Raw genomic sequence first — 14,809 nt, 5'->3', positions numbered from 1 at the left:
TCAACAGTATGACTGTGGTGTGCACCCAGTGATGATTTGTCTTATTTTTTTGGCTGTAGCTATGTTCTCATCTGCCCCATAGGCCATCATTCCTCCAGTTCGGTAATTCCTATGTTCTTCTTTTTCTGCGGACATTAGCTCAGTCCTGAAAGCATTCACGGTGTAGCTTCTCCCCATCCAAATCCTCTCTCCCATTATATTTTCAGTGGAGTCCAGCAATCAAACAAAACCCAAAGCACCATCTTTTTATCAACTGGCGAACTGGTCTAACCTTATACGGCGAAAATTAAGGTTGAGATTGAACAGATGCTTGGTTAATGAAATACAAAATTAGAATTCATTTCCAGGCCCCCGTCCCCCAAACCTGAATAATTAGATTTTTGCGGCTTATGGAGATTAGTCCAAGTAGCCAGATCACGGGTGGGGTTTATGCTTCCTTTTAAGCACAGACACAACCACCATGTAGAAAACTCTATTTAAGCTTTTCTGATTCCAAAAACATTTAGATTCACGTGGGAGGAATTTAAAGCTGTACTGGCCCAAAGCATCCCCGAGGAGGCCACCGTGTCTCCCACTGCCCTCCTGCGGCCCAGGGACGTGGCTAGCGCCTGGCGCCATCTAGCGGAGCCCCGGCCCCTAAGCCGTCTCCACGGCTGTGTGCTCGAGCCTCTGTGCACGCCTGGCCCTCAAGAAAAGCCCCAAACAGCCTAGGTCAGCGCCTGTCCCCCATGGTGCCACCTCCCTACGTGCCACATCAACAGATACAAGGCATTAAGAAATCGGAGAGGAAAGGAGGAGGAAGGGTGGGGTGAGCCGCAGGGCAGAGGCATTGTCAGGAATGAGTGGAATTTAGCAGGACAGGATGGATGGGTGGGGTTTGTGTGAACAGAGGGAAGATGGGAGCCCACAGCAGAGAAAGCCCCACCGAGGGGAGGCTGAGGGTCTGGACCAAAGGGTTCTATGGTGTCAGCATCAGAAAGCTAGAGTGAGCCAGACTCTGGCATGCTGGAAGGACTAGGGCACTTGGCCTTTATCGTAAGTGTGAGGTTTTGAGAAAATGAACCAGCCCAGGAAGTCAGAGTTCCAGGATGACCGACCTCAGTATTCAGGGTCTGTCCTGGGGCAGGGGAGGCTGAGAGAGAGAGAGAGAGAGAGAGACCTGTGGATATTCCCAGGTGTGGTCATGCTGCCCAGAGCCTGAAGCTTCGAGCCTGGGGGGCCCCGAAGCCACAAACACCCACATAGGAGAACAACACTGAAGAACACGGCTTGCCCATGTGTAGACTAGTTCTTCAAAGGGATGTTAGTGCTACTGTAAATAAAGGTGTCATTGAAAAGTATTCTTGAATTTACCGTAGTTCATTGTCTTAATATATTTCTTTCCTCACTCCGGGAATAACGAAAGTATATCTCACATCCCGGGGGGACACCCTGTTATCATCTGCATATCTACACACTAATTTACGGTGAGAAACACTTGCTCAGACAGACTGAGGGCTGGCTAGTCCTGGAGCAGAGATGGGGAGGTTGGGATGCTTCCACGGGAGAAGCCCCAGACTTGGTGCCCAATCGATCGGAGCAGATGAACAGGATGAAGGCCCCAGGAGACCGAATCTTAGCTCTGGAAGGGTGGCAGAGGCTTCTCCCAGCCTGCCAACCCTGCGAGGGATGCCTCTGACAGGCCCCCTGGCCTTTGCAGGGAGGCATGAGGCTTTCCGAAACAGACTTGCAATAGATATTTCCAGACTCCATTGTTGGGCGGAGCTCTCGTTGTTAGAAAGTGGTCTGTGCTGAGCCAATCACTGCAGTTACTCCCCCACCCCACAGCAGTGTCCCTGCAAGCTAAAACCTGTCCTCAGTCCTCACAAAAAGACCCAGAGAATGGGGGTAAAGCCTCACGTGGGAGGCTACAATTATCCCTGTTAAATTTCACCTCATTATTTTCAGCCCTTTAGGATAAACGTGGGTCATGCGTTTATCTCTGTCACAGGTAAAAATAGGACAGTAGACAGAGGGCTGGGAGTGTTCCCAGGTTGCTGCCCTCCAAGAATTAATGAGAAGCAACTCCACGCAGCCCGAGTCTGTCCCTCTTGTGCTTGGGGCCTTCGGGGTCAACAGGAAGCAAGTGTCCAGCTCCTGGCCCTAAAAGAGTTCTAGTGCTCTTTGCTCTCCTATTGGCTCAAAACAGAAAGAAAGAAAGCAAAACGGAGACACGGTGCTGGGACTCTTCTGCTCGGGACAAAAGAAGAGAGACTTGCCCAGGCTCTAGGTGACAGCACATAAAACCCACCAGGAGTGACAACTGGTGTCCCAGAGCCCTCGCTGTGCCCTTCAAGACTGGGGTCCATAGACACCCAAGCAGGGTAAATGACTGCCATTTCTCCTATGAAGAAGGTTCTGGATACTAGGTGCCAGTTAAGGAGGGATGCCCAAACACCCCTGCTCTTCTTCCTAAGAACACACAGGAAGAAGCTATGCTGGATAGACATCAAAAGTAGCAGACCCCAACAAACCTAGGCCTGCCAGCCATCCTGCACACACACAGCCATGTCCTAAAGCAATTTCCATTCAGGTCCCCGAACTTGCCCACCCTCTCCACCCATCCCCCCCACACAATTAGGAATCTCATCCCTGCTGTGACACATAGCTCAGTAAGGACACTTTTCTACCAAAGACATCTGCCACCACCATCCCAATTTGTCCTCTGTCTCCCCATCACTGTGAACCCCCAATGCCTTCTTAGGAGACAGCTCTGGGCTCAGATGCACTCTCATCTCCTGACTGTTCTTCATCAACTTCTGGGGTCTTCCTCCTGCGTTGCTCCTTCTGCTCTCCTCCCTCCTCCATTTGGAAACAGAATGCTGGACGCAAAATCCCTCTTCCTCTCCTTCCTTCAGATCAACATCTTCTGCAGGATCTCCCCTTGTGCCAAGCTCTATCTCCTCTTACAGCTGCCTTTCCTCCCTTTCCACCGGCCACACTCCTGCATGACCACACTCACATGCCACCTCTTTGGCCCAACCAAGCTGACTGTCCATTGCCTGGGGGAGCCCCGTGTCTGAGACCCTGGGACGGAGCTCTCTTCCCCACAAATGCACAGTAGCCTTCACCAAAACAGTAATGCAAAAATAAAAGTCTAGTGCTCTAACAACACGTGCAACCCAGATCCAGAAAGCTACCAAACAGGGAGAAGACCCAGCATTCCGCGCCCCCCTTCCATTCACCCCACAGGTGAGCCGGCCGGCAGCTCCTCTCAGCTGACATTCGCTCTTACTGCTGCTGACATTCGCCTCTTTGGTGCTCGAAGGCGTGGTCAAGTGTCAACGCTATTGACAGCTAAACTGTGTGCTCCCCTTTCTGTCCTGGGTGCCCTAAAACCAAATTCACTGCCACATTATGTGAACGATCTTATTTCAGCAGGCTAGACTCCTGATTGCAGTCGTTCACTTCCCAATGCCTCATTAATGTGTTCATCAGGACACTGTTTCTTAAGAAAGTTCCAATTGATATACCGAGTTACTCCCTTTGGATATTGGAGAAGTGTAAACTATAGGTCGGTGGGTGGAAAACAGTTTCATGAAAATCAGGTAACAGCCTCCACCCACTCTTATCATTCTTTTGGATCCTCTTTCTGGATCCCAAGGGTAGAAGGTGTGCCCAGCGAACTGGGAGGGTTTCCGGAAAACCACGGCCATCCACGGCAGGACCTGGCCTCCCCACGCCTTCCCTGTAGCTCTTACCTGATATTTTCACCGGACTCTGAAAGCTGGGTTGAATTTTATGTACGTTGTCATTTTTTAACACCTGATCCAAAGGAGATCTTTCAAAGAAGGTGAGCACAACTTCTGACCTGGAATACTGAGAATAAGTGCGTTAATGACTAAACTTGAATCCTCCCTGGAGGTGACCTCATGTGAGGCGAACGCCCCTGCGCTGTTCAGATGCTCGGCAGGACAGTGTGGCTCGGGGGGCCACACTGATGAGGCTGCAGTCATGGCCCACCTTTCACTTACTAATGTTCCCATGTGGCAAAAATGCAAGGCCCCAGGGACAGACAGGATGGGGTGAATGGAAGCAATGGTGAGATTTTCTGAGCGCTTGGTATATGCCAGGGTTTCGCACACTTGTCCCTTCACCATTTGATAGATTGTCAGTGTACTGACTTTCCCCATTTGCAGAGGAGGAAATGGACCCCACGGGAGTGAAGTGGGCCCCAAGTCCACCCAGGGTCTTAACCACCACTCCACACAAAGCTTGCCAACTTCATTTAAAGGCCATCTGCCAATGTGGATGCTAACACTCTCCTTGGCTCCCATACACCCTCTTCTAAAACACCCTCTGCAAGACCGGTGGGCTTCTGAGCGGAGGCAAGAAGGCAAAGACCATGGCAGTGGATGGACCATGTCTCTTCCTACTCAGCACCTCCTTGGCCCCTTACTTCCACTTCTTACCAAGGAGAAAACAATGGAGCCGAAAGAGCCCACAGAAGTCTTCCTTTCCCCTGGTTGTATCTGCCCCTCTCTGTGGCCTGATACGTCCAGGGAGGGAGCAAGCAAGTAAGTGAGCAAGTGCATTGGTTATCTGGAAGCTGGCAGGATGTATTCCGAGCTCCCACCCCCAGCCCTGAGCAGATCGTACTTACTTTGCACGGCATGCTTATGATGGTCTTTAGCAACTTCTCCACCTCATTAAGCCTGGTCTCTATATCGTGGGCATCCTTTATGGCCACCAGTCCTAGAATTGAGACAGAAAGCCTAAAGTCAAAAAAACAAAAACAAAAACAAAACCCAGACCAGGAAATGTGCTCCTAAACTAAATATAGAACAACAGATATCCCCATGACAAGGAGGCCACGGCCCAGTGTTCCCCCTCCACCTAAGATGTCTGAGAGTATTTATTCAGCCCTACTCTGAAAGCCCTGCTCTCAACCTCATTTATTTATTTATTTTATTTTTTTATTTTTTAAAGATTTTATTTATTTATTTGACAGAGAGAGATCGCGAGAGCAGGAACACAAGCAGGGGGAGTGGGAGAGGGAGAAGCAGGCTTCCCGCGGAGCAGGGAGCCCGATGCGGGGCTCGATCCCAGGACCCTGGATCGTGACCAAGCCGAAGGCAGATGCTTAACGACTGAGCCACCCAGGCGCCCCTCTCAACCTCATTTTAAGTTTCAGTGACCCAGTGAATGATTTACATGTGTGCTAGGGTGGATGATGCCCCCCCACACACAAAAGGAGAAGTCTGGCAGGCTGGGGACAGTGGAATGAGTGGGGAAGGCAGGTGTAAGCCAGGGATCAAAGTCCCCTCTGAATGGGACAGTCTGGGCCAGCCCCGTGAACAGCCTGGACAAGCCAGGGGAGGTGGCCCACACGTGCCCAGCCCCAACCACACGGTGGAAGGGCTTGCTCAGCTGGCCACAGCTCACCTCACCACAGAGCATATGTAAATGGAGCCCATATTTAGACGAGTCATTTAAATGCTTGGGTTTGGAAGGGGGAAAGTCAGATCTTCACCCAGAAAAAGAACCAAAGTGGGTATGACTCACAGCATTTCAGGAATCTGAACATTTACTCTCGTTACACATAACAGGGGCCCCGAGTGGCTGTTGGGAAGGAGAGACTTTTGTTTGCAAACTACGACAGCTGGTGGCCTGGAGCCCTGGGTGTGCTTCCGTCTCCCGTGAGCAGGAAAGAACCCGGGTCTCCCCGTTTCGGTTTCTACACATCGGCGTCCTAGGGATGCGGGAATGACATTCCCCAGACACTGGCCTCTTGTCCATACTTCATGCCACCCAGCATGACGGTCCCCATGAGCCACGACCAAACCAGGCGCTGGGGTCATCCCAGAACTATGATCAGTTGCTGAGTCTAAGGTTCTCAGTTCTGGCTTGGTTTGGTTTTGCAGGAGAAAGGCTTGGTTTTCAGGCAATTCATCGACTGAGCCTACAGAAGTCATCGAGTTAATTTCCTAAACTACACGATTGAACACAGTCCCTGGAACCAGAGGCAGCCCCAAACACAGGGCGAGGACATGTCTGAACGCCCGCGCTGTCGCAGGGGGGATCCTTCAAGCAGCCTGAGTCCCCGCCAAGGCCAGGAATGGTTCTCCCAACTTCCTAAAAGCACAGGCCGCCTCGGGTGTCAGAGGGGCTTGTCTGGGCCTGTCCGCGGGCCCACGTGGCCAGCCAGCAGCTGGTCAGGGGGCAGGAGCCCAAGGCGGCTGGCTGGGCCATGGCTCACCTGCTGAGCAACCTGGGGCCTCTGTCCACATGGCCCAGGCACACACCCCAGCATGACACCCCAGCAGTCACCGGAGAAAGGGACCGGGCCTTCTCTACCTTCTCCCCTCTTCCTTGGGTTACCGGGCCCCACCACACCCCCCTGCACATTCTGGAGAGCAGAGAAAAGAAAGGAAGGAGTGCCAGATGCTCAGGATGCTTCTTCCCCAGGCCCTGAATTCCTTGCTTGGAAATACACACACACACACACACGCGCGCGCACGCGTGCGTGCATGCTTTGCACAAAAATGCTTTCATCTTCTGCTTGCTACAAGGGAGTCTACACAGGAGAGATGCCCAATGCAAAACCCTCTGGAAAATTGTTTTTAAAGAGAGGACAATTAAATAAATCGTCCCCGGGCGCCTGGGTGGTTCAGATGGTTAAGCGTCTGCCTTCAGCTCAGGTCATGATCCCGGAGTCCTGGGATCGAGTCCCGCATCGGGCTCCCCGCTCTGCGGGAAGTCTGCTTCTCCCTCTGCCTCTCTCTCTCTCTCTCTCTCATGAATAAGTAAATAAAATCTTTAAAAAAAAAAAATAAATAAATAAATAAATAAATAAATAAATAAATAAATAAATCGTCCCCACCGAACGCTTCTTTATTCTAGGATGAACAAAACTATTATTCAAGTTCAACTTTCATTACCTCTAGAATACAAGTTTTAAATGAATCAAGTTGATGACATGGTGGTTGTATTTTTATATTCTGTAGGTACATCTGGAGGAAGATTAGCCTCTTAGATGATCAATGTATGCAGCATATGTATACCCATTTTATAGGATATAAATCATAATTGAACAATCTTAAGTTAGATTTATAATTCTTGCATTTTTGCCTTAGTGACATATTTTTGGGTACATCTTTGATTTAACTAATAATGTTCAGCCCACAGTTGGGTTTATAACCTCAATATATATAGTCAGATAAATACATTCTGCTCTATATTGATCTTTTTTTTTTTTAGGACGGCTTGATTTAGCAAATAAAACAGGACACCAAGTTAAATATGAATTTCAGATAAGCAGTGAATAATGCAATAGTATGGATAGACTTATACTAAAAAATTATTCACCGTTTATCTGAAATGCAAACTTAACTTGGTGTTCTGTATTTTATCTGGCAGTCCTATCTTCCTGGTAGGGTATTCTATTTTCCAGAACGAAGTATAAAAAGGCTAGAAGTACCCTCCCTGATCGACCCCAGCCCACCTTATAACCAGCTCTGTGCCCTGAGACTCCCCATACCCTTCTGCCAACCTCAAAGGTCCACACTACCCAAACACAACCCCCTGCCCTCCCCACCCCTCCAGGCTCACAGGTGGGAACATCGCACCCATCCCTTAAGGGGTGGGCGCATGCCGTCTGTTCTGTGAAGCCTTCTGCACATCCAAAGAGGGAACTCGAGCTGCCTCTGGTCTCCCAGAGAACTTCCCTGACCTCTGCAGTATTCACTGCTCAGCATTGTGACTGCTCCTGGGCCCGCGGGTCTCCCCAAGCCCACCTTGTGCAAACCTGAGGGGAGCAGGTGTCTCTGTTCCTCTCACTGTTGTCAGCCAGCACATGGCCTGACTCATGCAGGGGTTTCGATGTTTACTGGCTGTTTGTTGATTGATTAAAGTTGCAGAAGAAGGCACAGAAGTCAAGCATTAGTGATTTCCGTGGGTGTGCTCCATCTTGCCCCATAGGATAGTAACCCTAACTCATGCTTCTCAGCACCATGCTCAGCCAGCCCCCCCACCAGAACCTGCTGCCAAGCAGCTCAAGGTCACAGGCCTGACAGCCAAGTGGCATCATGTGTCAGTCATCAGCCATGCCGGCTTGATTTTATTTGTGGAAGTGTGCAGAACCATACCACTTCCTTTGTCCTGTCTTTATGTTCCTGAACGCCAGCCAGACAGTACTCCTTGGAAATGTAAACATGCCCCCAAACAAAAGGAGGCTCTGGAAATTTAACCAGGCAAAGGAAGATGCCAGAATCCCTCGCTGCAAGAACAGAAATGACAGGTGACTGCTTTTTAGCTAGGTCATACTTTATCATTTGCTTCTCCATCCTGGCTTCCCGGGTGACAATCAAGCTGACAATGTGGATCAGCTTCCTTACGATGCTGTCCTCCTTTCTCTAAGGAAAGGCATCCACCAGGAGACAACCAGCACTGGCCTCTTCCCCAGCAGGGGCCTCAGCTAATCAAAGGCGGAGGGATTTAGGAAATGATGGATCCAGCTGAACGCTGTGAAACCCGCCTAACAGCAGCAGATACCTCAGCCACCACCACCAACCAGAGCTCAGAGCGCAGCTAGCCCCCCAACACCCCACACACGGGCATGAAAGAATCACTACCCTCCAAGTGGCTCCCCGCAGCCTAGCCTTTCCCTTCACTCTGGGGCCCCAGACATCACCCTTCTCAATGGTTTTAAAAGTGCCTCCCATCAAAAGATGGCTACCTTACATGTGTTAGGAAAATATTTTTAAGAAAGACAAACCCACAACAGCCACAGTGCAAATATAAACTAAATCTTCATTTTAAAATTTCATACGCACAGGGGTTCCTTCCTTCAGACTTCTCGGTTTCATAATGGGTGGAAAATTTAGACACCTACGGCGAGACCCGAAATGATTATAAATTCTCAAAACGTGACAGCGCTGAAAGGTGAAGTTGCGAACAGAACATGCACGTGGGACATTGAATTACTTTTCAGGGGCAGGTGGCAAGAACCGAGCTCATGAAGGACTGCTACCCCAAACAGATTATACGTACTGGGGTTTCCTTCTACCCTACCTCCTGTCTTTTTCCTTTGTGACCCAACAGCTTTGGTATTTAATGGCTGGTAAAGCTTCTCCAAATAGGACTGTTTACAGTAAATAATACTTTTAAAACTTATTTTCAAAAATAGGCTTAAATACAATAACCTAAGTACTTTTGGCTTTTATGTTCCAAATATTGCGGATGGAATGAGACTTGTGTGGGGATCTTGTCTGACTCCGTTTTCCTATCTGTGATGGAAATAACAAAAACTGTAGGCTGGCAAATGGTTGTGATGCTGCACAATTGAACAGAAAAACTAGCGCATCTATTGGTTATGAGACTGTCATTCCAGAAGTAGCCAGCAGGGGGTGCTAGCACTCTGTGGAACCAACTGGGTTTAGCGTAGAAGTAGACTCAGAAGACTTCACAGCCCCTGGAAATTTTTCTAATTTCTGATAAAGCATAATCACTAATATAACCTCCATTTGTAAAATTTCACTCTACCCAGTTTGTGATGTGGAAATTTTAACCAGATTAGCCTCAAACAAGTAAAGATTTGAATCCGAAAGACGGATAACACATGATTACGTATCAATTACGGTGTGCTGATTTAAATATATTTGGGGGCCAAAAATCAGCCTAGAGCAGCCAGGGTGCCCGCCCTTTCTTTCCAAACTACTTTAGCATTGAAAATTGAGAAACTAAAATGTGATTCTGTCATTTTCAGAATTAGCTTTTTTTTTTTTCTTTTTAAAGATTATTTATTTATTTGACAGAGAGAGGGAGCTCAAGCAGGGGGAGCGGCAGAGGGAGAGGGAGAAGCAGACTCCCTGCTGAGCAGGGAGCCAGACATGGGGCTCAATCCCAGGACCCTGGGATCATGACCTGAGCTGAAGGCAGATGCTTAACTTACTGAGCCACCCAGGTGCCCCCAGGATTAGCTTCTTTATGCAAACACAAACACCTGACTTATTCTTGGAACCGAAACTGAACATGCTGGAGTCAGCACAAAGACTTATCAGTGAGAACAAACTTAAACAAACCAGTTTCCTAACCTCAGAAACCCTGGGTCCAAAGTCCCACATTTTCAGTAAGTGGAAGCTTTGGGATGAACACCTCTGGTAACTGTGCCAGGCTTCCTCCACGGCTGGACTCTGGAGGTCGGAATCTAACCTGAGTGCCTTCTGCCATCATTCCTGAAATAAAGACAAGGTGCCTCTTGGATCAACTGGTAAGGAAGAATGTCCTTTTCAAAGCACATTAAGAAGTGCCCATTACCCCCAAGAACACATCTCTTAGAGGAGACTCATACAATAGTGCCCTAGGGAAATTTTCTGTAAAGCGAACTTTCAAATTGAGTCAAATAATAAATTAGGTTTAAAGATTTCCTTCTCCATTTAATAAATGTGTCCATCAGCACACCGTACAGCAAGGCAGATGGCTCGGGTGAGGCGAGGAATGCAGGGTCATCTTGCATGCATAAGAAATAGGTATTCTTTAAAGGTGGCCCATAATAAGAATTTTAGAAGCAAAATATTTTAAATCTTCTAGGGAAATTTTCAATGCTGATTTCCTAAGTACCTGTTTTCTAAATAGGTAGCCGACATTCAAGAAGTGGAACGTAAGAAATGATGTGCTTGAGAGCATAAGGGAGCTGGTTCTTCAGTGCACACTTAAGTGTCCCAGTGGGAGTCCTAACTCCCAGGGAGCCCGTGGTTCCTCTACTCTAGGCAGGTCTCCCCGTTCCATGTGTGGGGTGTCATGTAGCATTTCTGGAAGGACAGAAAGCCCGTTTCCCCCTCGCTCCCGGCGAGGTTCACCCTCCCACCTTCCCTGCATTAGGCTGCCCACTTAGGCGATGCTCACACCCAGCTGTAAAAGGTGGGAGCTGCTGGGTATTAATTTCTCCTCTGCATCTTTCCGAGAATGAAAAGCAGGGCAGAGAAAAGAGCAGGAGGACATAGAAGAGGCAGAGAAGAAACAGCACTTCCCAGAGGATCCAAGAAGGGGCTCAGAGGAGAAGATCCTCCTTTCTCTGCTTCTTCCTGTACCTACGAGGTGCCCCCTTGAATGATGTGTTCTTTAATCAGCAGGAGAGAAAGAGTGCCAGACTCCAACATACTGCCCTTCCCCACTCCCTCCTTTCCTGCGCCTCTTCATTATCCTCTCCCAATAAAAGCACAATTCCCTTACTGGACTTCCCACTTAATGCATTTCAGAAGCCACTTAATGCATTTCAGAAGCCACTCCCGCAGCTAGTCTGTCCTGGAACATCAAAGGTATTTAGGGCACACCATCACCTGCTAGGCTTGCAAAACAGGAAGCACGCATTCACCCACTCATCCTAAACTACCCAGTGGCTCCCACTCAGTGCCGGGCACCCTATCGCGTGGTGGGGGGGGGGGGACGGGACTGGAAAGACAGATGGACCCCGGGCTCCCCAAGAGCTTTCCTGCTAGCCAGGGCAAACACTGACCACAAAGAGCAGGGTGTCACCTGGGGGACCAGGAAGACTCACAGCAGGGGGACCACCCTCGCCAGGGTCAGAGGTCTGAAGGGTGAGCAGATACAGGGGCCCAGGGAGGGAGGAGAGGAGCAGGGAGTGGGGTCAGGAAGTGTGGAGGCCCTAAGGAGGCCCGACAAACTACATTAAGGGGTTTACCCACAGTGGGCACTGGGGAGTCTTGACTTCCCATGTAGGCTCTGCTCACAGGAACTCTACCCACATGGCAGTTGTATTTCTTCGAGTAATATATATATAGTCACCCTAAGCCTCCACAGTAATCTCTGCCTTGTGAAATTGCCCCCTGGAGCACAGTCCCCAAACCTGACCCCTGCCAAGCACCAAATTCTAGTTTCTGGATCGGCAAAGCCACAGGCCTCGTCCGCAGGGGTCCCACTGAGGTATGTAACTGTAGGGGCCCCCTTTGTGGGCTCCCTCTTTTAGCCTGGGCAGGGGCTGTCACCATTCCTGCCTCCTAGGGACCCGAGGATGGGGTGGGAGGGTTCCCCGGGGAGAGGATGCGGTCAGGAGCAGCAGGTGGGGCGCTAGACCCACACTCGCCCATCTGGACGACTCTCGGTGAGGATGCTGTGTGTCCGAGAGCAAAGCGCAGAAGCTCTAGGGACCCGTGCTGAGTCCAAAGCCCGCAGCTCTCAGGTCTCAGGTGTCAGCGCTTGGGCCCTCCAGCAGCTCTGCTGGGATATCATCATGCGATTTCATCAATCAGGCACCCGGGACTTGGGGAGCTAAGCGACGGCCTGAAGTCCCTGCACAGTAGCAGGGGACAGAGCAGGCCTCTGTGTGCTTCCAGAGCCTTCTACCACTCAGCCTGAGCCTCCCACACGGTGACCGTGAGATACCCCAGGGGAGTCACTACGACCCTGACCCCTCCCACCTGGCCCCGGTGTCCCCAGGTGAGTCCCCAGTCTTGCAGGGCCTGGAGGATTTTCTCCCGCAGGAAGCAGGATGGGCTTCTGCTGGGATTAAGATACTCTATGTAAAAGTTTTAATCACATGTTATTCCTTCCCTCCTCCCTCTCTACCCTCTGTCCAATTACTGCTCATCAGATATTTCCTGCTGATTCTAAGTTACGTATCAGCAAAGGGTGATTAAGATGTTTTGTTCTTACAACAAATATGAAAGCTTGCCAGTATAAATTAGCCGCAGAGCTAGGTGGCTCCTTTCACAGTCATGACTCGATTTGGGGGGGCGGGTGAGGAGGGCGGCCTGGAGGTGTCTGTCTGGAGAATCGCATCATCCAGCACGTGAGTCTGTCCTGTTATCACTGAAGAGAGGCCATAGTCGGGCCAGCAAAGAATGGTGTACAGGCCCCTCTGCCCTGCTTCGCCCCCCCACCCTCACCCCTCAAGGGGAGGATGCAGATCAGGTCATCCTGGGAGCTTCTCAGCCTGTTCCAGGACATGGGGACCATTTTGTAGTGATGACAACCAAAAGTGTCCAGTGGATGCCAAGTGTCACCCAAGAAAGTAAAAGTGAACACAAATACCAATAAAAAGGGACTTCAGAGGACCAGCAACACCAACCACCGGTCCAGACGCGCTCCTCAGCTTACTGTTTCCGCACTCCCTCCCCAGGACGGCACAGAGGGGGCCCAGGGCAGCGGAGTCTACTGTGAGGCCACAAGGGCAAATGCATGTGGGGCTCATACTCACTACCAGCCTGTCCTCCCTGTCCCGAATCCCACCGCACTCCATGCTGAGCTTCGCTGAGAAGTGGCAAACTGATCAAATCCCCATTATTTCACTTGCGAGGCGCTGTCACCTTCCACTGGCTTTCAAATCTACCCTCTCCTTGACTCTTCACCACACAGGAACATCCTTCGCCTTTTGGAAAAGTGTTTGTAGAAACAGCAGAGACCCATGAGGCCCAGACCTGTTTTAGAAGGGAAGGGGACCCGTGTCCCTGCAGGCCCGCCCGAGGGCAGCCAGGAGGCCACCAGGAGGCTCGAGAAGCAGGCCAAGTTTCTCCCCCGGAATTTGGTGGAAAGTAACCGTGACCTAGAAGCAAGCCACCTAACCACCTGTGTCAGTTTCTGGCTGGCTCCTTCTCTAGCTGAGAGGTGAGGTCGGGTCACCTGGGGTCCCCCTGCACAGTCCGAGATCTGATGGGATGAGATCACAGGACCAAGAACCAATTCAGCCATAGGGCCACTTGCAGAGAAAGGAGAAGGCCCCGGTGCACCAGGAAAGGAAATGGCAACAAAGCCCGGTGCACACTGGGGAAGCAAGATAAAACAGAAGGCAGAGAGAGGAGAGCAGGCTAAGTGGGGGCGGACACGGGGGTGTTGGACTGGGACGGCATGCTGCCCCCGGGGCCTGGGAAAAGCGCATGCACCACGGATCTAGAAGAGCTTCAAAAATACATCTGTGAATCAGAAATCCCCAAATCCCCGTGGGAAGTGAAAGCTACCCCTGTCCGAAGGGGCAGGATGCCCTAAAGTGAAGCACCGCAGGGGCTGGGGGGTGGGGAGCAGTGTCGGAGCAAAGGGCAGAGCCACACGCAGCAGGCAGGAACAGAGCTTCTCCCCTGCAGTCCATGTGAGAATAAGTGGGCAGGCTCAGGGCCTGGGAGCATGGTCTGGGCTGTGGGAGCTGGGCAAGCAAATCTGCGTCCAGCCCTTTCTGGTTCTCTCCTGGATGCCTTAACTCCGGTCCTCAGAATCTCAAATCTAAGCCCACACCATTTACGTGTATGCAGGTAGATTAATGTTCTTGGTGATAAAGGTGAACATGGACCTGGATGCTAGCACCACGCCCAGGCCTTCAATGACCCGACCTTATTTGGAGAAAATGCTAAAATACCACATTCAAGCTGGGCCCTCCACCAGCCCTCCTGCAGGCTCCCCCACCCCTCCCAGTGAACGGCAAGTTCCACTTCTCAGGCTGAAAGCTGTAGCAGGCCCTGACCCTCCTTTACTCCCACATCGGGTCCCTCAGGAAATCTCCTGCCTCTCCCTGCCAGACACATCAGTGTTTGACCACTTCTCGCACTTGCTCTGCTGCACCTGGCCCCACAGTCTAGCACCTGTCCCCCATCTCACTGCCTCCGCCGTGTCCCCCTCCAGTCTTTCTCAGCACAGCAGCTCAGATCTGCCCACTCCCTCCTCCCTGATCACCTACTCTCCACATCCTTCTCCCCGCTCCAGCCATGATGGCCTCCTCCTCCTCCCTCCTGGAAGCCACCAGTCCTATGCTGGCCTCAGGGCCTTTGCTCTTGCTCTTGTGCTGCCTAGAATGCTTGCTTCCCTAGGTATTGACAAAGTGGCT

The 14,809-nt window shown here is 50.8% G+C and overlaps 1 protein-coding gene across 1 annotated transcript in view; it reads right to left on the bottom strand.

The window, feature by feature from the left end:
* The window catches only part of PXDC1 (PX domain containing 1), a 28,856-nt gene that overhangs the window by 9,177 nt on the left and 4,870 nt on the right, over positions 1–14,809 (bottom strand). Inside the window, exons 2-3 of the mRNA XM_045866442.3 lie at positions 4,643–4,734; positions 3,741–3,858 (exon numbers count right to left, since the gene is read on the bottom strand). Coding sequence (XP_045722398.1) covers positions 3,741–3,858; positions 4,643–4,734 — 210 coding nt within the window. The remainder of the gene's footprint in view (positions 1–3,740; positions 3,859–4,642; positions 4,735–14,809) is intronic.

Source organism: Mirounga angustirostris, unplaced genomic scaffold (genome assembly GCF_029215605.1).
Source record: "Mirounga angustirostris isolate CCGP_5_RB_7025 unplaced genomic scaffold, mMirAng1.0.hap1 SCAF_8, whole genome shotgun sequence".
In the NCBI taxonomy this organism is placed as follows: Eukaryota; Metazoa; Chordata; class Mammalia; order Carnivora; family Phocidae; genus Mirounga; species Mirounga angustirostris.
This window is presented reverse-complemented; position numbering and strand designations above follow the sequence as displayed.